At 44.8% G+C, this 9,426-nt stretch overlaps 1 protein-coding gene across 1 annotated transcript; it reads right to left on the bottom strand.

Moving 5' to 3' along the window:
• Nucleotides 1–206: 206 nt before the first annotated feature.
• LOC103582565 (inter-alpha-trypsin inhibitor heavy chain H5-like) lies at nt 207–7,138 on the bottom strand (the record flags this gene model as incomplete). The annotated part of the gene is made up of 3 exons (XM_008564119.1): nt 207–766; nt 3,466–3,775; nt 6,970–7,138. Coding segments are annotated over 3 exons (1,039 nt in total), but the record flags the coding sequence as incomplete, so codon positions are not given.
• Nucleotides 7,139–9,426: the final 2,288 nt, after the last annotated feature.

Consider the following 9,426-nt stretch of genomic DNA (forward strand, 5'->3'; position numbering starts at 1 on the left):
GAGGGAGGTGTCGGTGATGGGCCATAAGAATCATATACATTGTATATTGACAAAATAAAAAATTTAACGAAAAAAATAAATAAAAGTCATAACATGATAAAATGAAACAGACCCCTGCTGTGAGGTTACCTTGGCCCTACCAGGAGCTCAAACAGGCATTTAGGCCCAAAGCTCCTCACCATCAGCCATCTCTGGGGGGTCCTTACCTGGCTGGGAGCTGCCTCCCCGCAAGCTCTGCATCACCATTTCGGGTCCCATCGCTGCAGACATGCCATAGGCATCCTCCAGTCTGTCTGTGGGAGACACCAACTTCTTCAGCTTCATGGCGGTGAGGGGGGTGAGGAAGTGATAGCTCAGCGCCAGAGCCTGGGCCTGCTGCCTCAGCCGCTCCTTCTCCTGCTCGTCAGCACTCCACAGCCAGGAGCTCAGCAGTTCCTTCACAGTGAGGTAGCTCCAGAGACGCTCAATGTGGTTGCGGTCCTCCTCCCCATTACCTTTGGGACTAGAGCTTCCTGGGATGTCACTCCCCTGCTTCTGGGGCTCCACAGGCACATCTGTCTTCAGGATAATGAATTTCTTGCTGTTGCTAGCGGTGACCTCCACATGCAGTTGATCCAACTTCCTGTCCACCAGCTTCCCTGCAATGATGATTTCTGAGCCATTAAAGTAGTTGGGGAACAGAGTTTTGGTGGCATGCTCCACTGAGCTGGGTGGATAATCGATGCGGATGTCAGAGAGGAGAGGGGTCCTGATCTCATCGTAGAACCTGCAGTGGAAGAACAGAGAGGGAGTCAGGACCCTGCCTGGCTGCAGGACATTCCCAAAGGAAATTACGGACTCTCCATGGGGTCTGACTTCAGAAGTGATCCAGTCCAACCCTACCCAGCACAATATCTCTAACAGAAGGTGATTCAGCCATTGACTGAACAGACCCAGTAAAAGAGCACTCCCTGTCTCCAAGGCTTCCAAGCATCTTTTTCAACTACTCTGATGATGAGGAAGAACCTCCTTACAGTAGATTAAAATCTTCCTTGCTCAAATTCCCACCCACTGGTCTCAGTTTTGCTTCTGAAGCAACACAGAATTAGTCTAATCCATCTTCAACATGACTGACATTTAGATGCTTTAAAAAACACTGTTGCATTCCTAGAAGACTTTTTTAAAGCAGCCTAATCAATCCCCAGTTTCGTGAACTATTCTTCATGTGATACAATTTCAAGACCCCCCCCCCAACCACCCTTGGTAAATTTCCTTTGTACACACCTATGTTTCTCAAAGGGTCTCTTAAAACATTTTTCTCAGAGCCAAGTACATATTCCAGACACGCTTTAAGCAGCACATTACACTTATGAAGTCTGACCTTGACTTTCACACCATGCTTTTGTGTGATCTGGCATTTGGCCGCATTAGCTTTTCTTGTAGTTATGCTACATGGTTGCTTCTTGCTAAGTAAAGAGGCAGTAAAAATCTCCTTTCCAAAGGTCTAAAGAGCATAGGCTGTGAATTTCGACTTCTTGGTCAGCCACTTCCTTACTGTGTGTCTTGGAATATGTGACTTAACCTCTCTGAACTTCAGTTTCTTCATCTATAAAATTGGGATGTTAACAGTACTACTTTGGTAGACTACGAGCTGTCCTCCCAAGTCCATTCTCCCCTCCTTTCATGATAATTGAGTTCTAATTGGGAGCATGCCAATCTCACTATGAATGACATTTCCTAGCCTCTATTATGGCCAGAAATGGCCACCCGACTATGTTTGCAGCAATAGAACATGAGCAGAAATCATGAATGCAACTTCCACAACCCTTGTTTAAGATAAAATGGCTTCTGCTGGCTTTCTGTCTTTTCCCCCTTTTGGGGGCTGGAAAACAGAAGAGATAGTGACCTAATTTCAACCTTGCCATTAAGGACAACACCTAAGGAGAGCAGAGCAATAAAATGGAAGGAACCTGGGTTTCTGAATGACTTTGTGGAGCAGAATCTAGCCTGTCCCAAACATTAGGCTATTAAAGGAGAGAGACTGGAAAGGCTCTCTTATCTCAGCCTTTGCATTTTGTCATCTCTGCATGGCAGCTTATACACCTGCCTCTTAGGGTTTTTGTGAGGATCACATGAGCTAATGCATGTAGAAATGCCTGGCATATTGTAAATTCTCAGTAAATGTCAGGTATTGATCACATTTTTAGTAGTATGAGAGTGCAGGTGATTTGTTTCAATATAACTGCTTTTGCTTATGAACACCTATTGAATCTCAATTCTGCTGTACAGAGCATTGGGTTCTCCCTCTTTGAAACTAGTTTTAAATAATTTTTAAAATGTGGTAAGCCAATCTTTGTTTTCATTTAAATCTTTCATAAAAATGCTGGTGGAAAAATGGTGGCTAGTCCCATACCAAGGACCTCTCTTTATTGTGCACCTTAGAGACTTCCAATTAGATTTATCATGAATGGATGTTCTTTTATTATGGCTATTAAACACCTGTAAATTTTCCTAAGCCTCACTTTTCCATTTAAGTACATACAATACATGTCATAATTCAGATTAAAGCATTTAATGCTAAACCAGGAGTTGGCACTTCATTGAATCAACAGCAAAGTCATACATGGTGTTTGGCAACATGACACCTGAGGGAAGGTTCCTCTGTGTTAGAAGGCCTAAGTTCTGGTTTCTTCTCCACCTCAAAACAAAAATCTCATTATTCACCAGTTTTAACTGGTCATTTGCTTCAAAATAGAACTACAATCATTTAACTAGTACTCAGAATGGAGATAACACTGATTCCTCTACCTCCCTCGTAGAATAAGAGTAAACATACCAGAAAGTGCAATTGTAAGTACCAAGAAGGTGATTATTCTTTTTTTTTTTTCCTTTTTGTCTTTTTTTTCATGTCCAGCAACGGATCGCAACCCTCAGTGTCGCGCCTGTACCGGACCGGGACCGGCAACGGGATCGCAACCCTCAGTGCTGCGCCCACACCTCGCTCAGCCAGTGAGCGGGAACCGGTCTGTATGTGAGATCCGAACCCTCGGTGGGAGTGCCACCGCACTCCCAAGCGGCGCACTGTAGCAGTGCACCACTGGGCTGGCCCCCAAGAAGGTGATTATAACCACAAGAGCTCGTTGAATACCTAACGTGTGACAGCTGTTGTGCCATTACTTTACATGGGTTTTCTCATTAAATTCTGTCAACTGACCATAATGCTCATTTTATAGATGAGGAAACTAAGGCACAGGCAATCTTAACATCTTGCCTAAAGTCACAAAGCAGGACCAGACTTTGACCCTGATCTGCCTGGTTTCCAATCACATTATGACGTCTCCCTGTGCAATGAGTTATAATCATTTATTTCCAGCAGATGTGAGGTTAAGGTGTCACAAAACATCCTCATCTCTGGGTTTCTCACTGAATCCAACCTTCAACCCCCTTGAAAGCCTCTCACTGTGCTGGAGAAGACAGATAACAGACCCGATGAGCTGTGAGCCCGCATCCTCCTCCTCATGAATGCGCCGTGTGAGTCCACAGTTCTCCAGCGACAGTTTCTCCAGCAGCTTGAAATCCACGTCATTCCCAATGCCGATGGTGAAGATGCAGACTTGACCTCGGGCGGCCTCCCTGGTGTTGTTGATAATCTTGGGGGTGTGGGTCTCGCCGACGGTGGGTTTCCCATCTGTCAGGAAGATGATGAGGGACACGCTCCGGTCCTCAATGTCATTGTGGGCCACGTAGTTGTTGAGCAGCGCGATGGCCCTCTGGAGGGCCCCATCAATGTCTGTGCCTGGAGGACAACAACACAGGACAGCTCAGACCCTGGCACTCACCTCTGGCCCTGAATGTGCACTCATGGCTGTGGCGGCTCCCCACCGGTCACGCACTTGCAGAAGGGAGACATGTGGGAAAAGAAGCCCCCCTGCTCAAACAGGGGACTCCAGCTAAGTAAGTGACATGGGATTATCCCACTGTAAAAACCTTCTCCCAAAGGTTTCTGATAATACCTTAACTTAGAAACCTTCACTGCCTCACCATGAATGGTTTCTATACCCTTTTCTGAAAACAGCTTTGAAAAGAGCAGGAGAATGTTCGGTGCAGGAATTTGGAGGTAGAAAGAGTCCCAGAGGGAAGAAGGGCACACAGAATGAGGAGGTTGGGGGCGGGGGGCGACCAGAGACCATCCCAGCCAGCTTCAACGCTGTCCAGGCCTGGATGGTGCTGATTGTCTCTCCTTTCCTTGCCTCCTGCCCCTCTGGGGTTACCTCTGCTCTGCAGACCCCACAAAAGGAGGAGGCATCAAAGTTTACACCCCCTGACCTTGCCATTTCTCCTTTAGAGGCACTTGTCCACAGCAGGTCTGATTAAATGTGTGGGCCGGTGTCTGCAGTGTTGGCCTGGTAGATGCAGAGATGGGTGGGTGATTGGTTAAGGTTGAAACCGCCAGCTAAAATGAGGTTCCTGGATCAGCTAAGAATCTCATTCAACTGAGCTTCCGCTGTTCCACTGTGACTCAGAAAACAGGCAGTTCTTACTGTAGCCTGGGCACCTGTTTCCTTCATTGCTGTTTTTTAATGTAAAATGTACATAACAAAAAGTCACCCAATTCAAAAGTGGACCCAATGCTAAGTGTCCAATTCATTATTTTTAGTAAATTTATAGAGTTCTGTTACCATAACCACTATCCATAGCCCTGACTAGCGAGACTTTTTATTTTATTTTATTTTATTTTGGGTGGCAGCTGGCCAGTACAAGGATTGAACCCCGGACCTTGGTGTTGTCAGCACCCTGCTCCCACCAACTGAGCTGAGCAGCCATAGAGTGATTTTTTATCTCCCTGCAAAATTTACCCCATTTGAGAGAACCAGATAATTTCCCCCATTGCCTTATGTGTCCTGGACTTCCTGGCTAAAATAATAGATAAGCCCATGTCTATGACAAACACATTCCTAATTCTTGCTGAGATGCCCACAGAGTCCAAACGTAAGGGAAAGGTACAGCTGAAACAGTACTTAACACTTCTTTAGGATCATTAATTTGCTTTTCCTAGTGCCCAGTCTAATTTCCTGCTGCCTCTGGATGTGTGGGCCTGGACCAACTGGCAGGAGTTTGTTTTCTCTTTAATCTAGCACTTAGCAAGGGTGCCAAATCCCTCATTCCAATTTAAAGCCAAGGAGAGCCAAGGCAAGGGATGGATTTGGCTTTCCTGATACCGCACAGACACCGCAGGCACTGCAGGGCTTGGAATCAAGCCTGTGTTATGCCGGAGCATCTCCCGCCCACTTGACAACAGTGAGGCGCTCTCCCCAGGGGGAGTCCTCCAGAATTGCCCCAACTATCCATGAGAGCTCATGAGGAGTCATCAAAGGACTCACATGCACCAGCAAGAGGGTCTAGTCAAGTGAGTAAAAATAATGGCCACATCTGACACTAAAAGAGGCCTTCCTACATTCCAGGACCATTCTAGGCACTTCAAATATTTTAGCTCATTTCATCCTAATAACAACTCAATTGTTATTCCTGTTTTACAGAGGAGGAACCTGAGGCATATGGAGGTTAAATGGCTGGTAGGTGGTGGAGCTGGATTCAAATCCAGGCGGTCTGCTTTCAGGCTCATTGCTCCCAATTCTGACTGACACTTCTTGGAAAGGAGCAGATTAATTTTCCATTCACCTGCAGAGTCAGGGCAATGAAGCGTCGAGAAAAAAGAAAGGAAACCAACAGGGTTTCTAAGGTCTGGATTCCAAAAGAACATAATACATATATCAGCTGTTTTCTAAGGCTGTCACACACACACATACACATCATTCTAAGAGCAAGCAGCACCAGCAAAATAAATTCAATTTAACAAATATTCATTGAGCCTGCTCTGATGTCGGGAACCAGGAGCTACACATAGATGCTGAGCAGTCTCTTCCCTCAAGGACTTTACAGTCTTGTCATCTTCCTGCCATCAGTCATCATGATAATATTAAATCTAGTCTGTTATTTCTCCCATCAACCAATAAAACAGTTCCTACATTACAGAGTTTTGGAGACTGGTAGAAAATTCCACTGTAAATCAAAAGACCATCCAAGCAAGGTCAAGTTCCAAATGAAGTTCATTTGGGAAACTGGGGTTTTGTCTTGGATAGGAAATAATGAATATATGAAAGATGGAAAATCCCAGATGGGAAAAGAGGGAAGTGTGTATGTTTCCAGATGACCAAAGCAGAATTAACTGAGATGGCAACTCTGGGAGATGGTGTCTCTGTAAAATGCCTTTAAGAAAGGTGGCGGGGTGAGGTTCAATTCCACTAAACACTGAGCACCTCTTATGGGTCTGCTGCACTAGTGACGCAGGTAACAGCAAGAGTAAGACTCAGGTGCTGAGCTGAAGGAACTCACATTTAGCACAGGTGGGTAACACACTGTTCTGATGCTCTGATCCTCTCAGAACTCTTTAGGATCTTTTCTCTCCTCTCTTAACATTCTGCACACTCACCTGGGCAGCACACCCAGGACAGAGCCCACCTCGCCCCCATCACATTTCACATCTGCAGCACCTCCCAGGCCACCTGGTTCATGCTTCACTGCGCCACAGCCTAGCCAAGAGGATAACCTGTTTAGCAGGACAGTTCCCCCTGCCTCTACCTGAGGTGGCAATATTCAAGCACAAAAAACACGGGATCGTCCATGTGGCTTTAATTCTCCACCCGAGAACAATGTACGAACACAGCTTCCTTGTTCAGGATCTGTGAGATAAACCGTGAAAACCTGCAAACACCTATCAGTCACTTCCCCATAACTTGACCAACTTAGTTTGGAGACTGGGACAGGAGAATTCACAGATTTGGTGTTCAGAGAAACATAAACTTCTGGGAAAACTCTCACCTGTTACCTCCTTTCCTGTAATCAGCTGCAGCTTTCAAATCTTTGTCTCTTGGCAGAAAATTTGCCTATTATCATGCCAAAGCTAATGTGAAAAGAAGGAATCATTTTTACCTCCAGTGGGTGACATGTGGTGAATGTAGACTTTGCCATCTCTGATATTGTCAGGAGTGACTGATATCAAGTGGTCCTTCCACACTTTGATCCGGTTGGAAAATCCAATGATACTGAACCGGTCCTGGGGTCGGAGGTCATGGAGAATAGTGAAGAGGGCATCCTTGGTCTAGGAAAGCACAAAACTGACATTGGTCACATCAGATCCCATTAGTCCACTTGTCCCCTGGCTTGGAAACTGCCCAGGAACAATCCCAGCATTCAAATTAGTGTCTACTACATAAAGTAGTACGCACTTGGCTAAATGTCAAGGAACTTGCCACCTAGCTGAAAAAAATGGCATCAAAATGTTACAACTGTATACAAGACATGAATAAGTACTTAGTACATGAAATGTCACATGCTGTTCCCAGCCGTGGTGTATCTGGCTTCATATCTTCACAATTGACCTGGAATTGTCTTCCCAATTCCTTACTCCCCATCTTTCACCCAACAAGCCCCTAGTCATTCTTCAAGACCCAGCTACCTGTGCTAAATTCTCTATTTTTAAACTTTTTCTAACTTCTCTAAAGGGAGCTGATCATTCTCTCCTTTAGGCTGGCATTGTCCTCAATGTACTCCTATTGAAACTGCATAACTGGTTTCAACAGGTCTCACTTCTTGGTACCAGCATATTCTGCAGGAAGCCCACAGAGCATGCACAGGGGAGGAAGGTAATGACCTTGAGCACTACAGGTATGGCATTCCCCACCAGTGGAACCAAATACCTAGAAACAGAGCCATCGGAACGAATTCCAAAGCAGGAGTTCCTACAATAAGGAGGATACAGTGCATTGACCAATCAAACTCTGCCAGTGAGAAACTTCCTTGCTTTCTGACCCCTTAAAACATGCCCAGACGCTACCCAGCTCAAGGAGAAGGATTTGAGCCTCGCCTCCCATCTCCTTGCAGGTCGACCTAGCAATAAAGCCTTTTCTTTTCTCAAAAACTAGTGCCATAGTACTGGCTTCTATACACATCGGGCCGTGAGGCCTTGCTGGGAACATAGTATGCAGTGCATATCACACAGTGATGATGACTTGTTTTATGTCTTTTTTCCTTACTAGTCTAAGTTCTTTCATCTTCATATCACCCAGTGACATACAGAAGGTGCTACACAAAGGTGTAATGAATGAATGAATGAATGAATGAACATTTAATAAATTACTAAATGTCCAAATAATAAATGTCATAGAATTTAAAAGATTATGAAATTATGGTGGACTGGAATGATATGAGGAGGTTTTACAGAAAAAGAGGAATTTATACATATGAGGCTTAATGGGATTGTATGGTTTGAAAGACTATGGAGGGCATTCTGAAAAAAAGCTAAGAAGTGAGATGGTTTGGGAAAGCAAAGAGGTAAATGTGGGGGCTTAGGACTGTGTAAAAGCTAAAAGAGGAATTTATACATATGAGGCTTAATGGGATTGTATGGTTTGAAAGACTATGGAGGGCATTCTGAAAAAAAGCTAGGAAGTGAGATGGTTTGGGAAAGCAAAGAGGTAAATGTGGGGGCTTAGGACTGTGTAAAAGCTGTGCATTTAAGTCAGATGTGACTCATGAAAAGAAGGAAACCATGTAAAACTGAAAACAGAAAAACTCTAGGAACCTGGACAAAAGTTTCTATGATAATCCACCAGCTATGATGAGAAAACAAAGTTGCAATAAAAATTGTCAGAAAACAATTGACTATGAATAGAGAAATTTTTGTTTAAAAAAAAAGAAAACACTGTCTTCCCTAAAAAGCATCGTTGGTAGACATTCAAGGAGACTCAGCGTGGAAGGCCAGGGACTTTCATTAGTAATTGCCATGAGAACGTCACTGGATGGCTTTTACACAGACACCCCAGGGCAAGGCTGTCTGCCCCGGGCGCTGTCCGTCACTCACTCCCTGCTGTGCGGGAACCTCCACCGCTTACCACCTCTCTATCTCGCCGCGCCCACGTCACCCATCTGGGAATGAGGCAATAGCGCCTCTCTCCTCAGGCTGTCATGAGGATTAAATCAGGTAGTAGACGAAAAGCACTCTCAGAATGGGCCAGGCATACAGTAAAAGGTGTGTGCTATTATTTGCCAGTAGAGTTTAAGAGAAACAGTTAAGTCTGGGGTAGCAGTTTTCAGAGTGATGTGTGCTAAGTAACTACGAGCATTTGATCCTTCTGAGAATGTTGCATGGGTCTTTCCCCAGACTTTATGACTCTTTGCCTCTGCTACATTCCCCAGATGCAGACAGTGTTACGTCAACCACCTTTCTATGTGAAAAAACAACCGCTGTTTTTTTTACCTTTTCCCTTCTGAACTTTCCCTCTTTCTCCTCAGTCTTGTCTTTCAATCATGTGTCCAGCCACTCACTCTACTATCCCATTGTCCAACTCTTGAATTTCATAAGAACCTCAAAACCCACCTTAGAAAACT

Source organism: Galeopterus variegatus, unplaced genomic scaffold (assembly GCF_000696425.1).
Source record: "Galeopterus variegatus unplaced genomic scaffold, G_variegatus-3.0.2 Scaffold16783, whole genome shotgun sequence".
In the NCBI taxonomy this organism is placed as follows: Eukaryota; Metazoa; Chordata; class Mammalia; order Dermoptera; family Cynocephalidae; genus Galeopterus; species Galeopterus variegatus.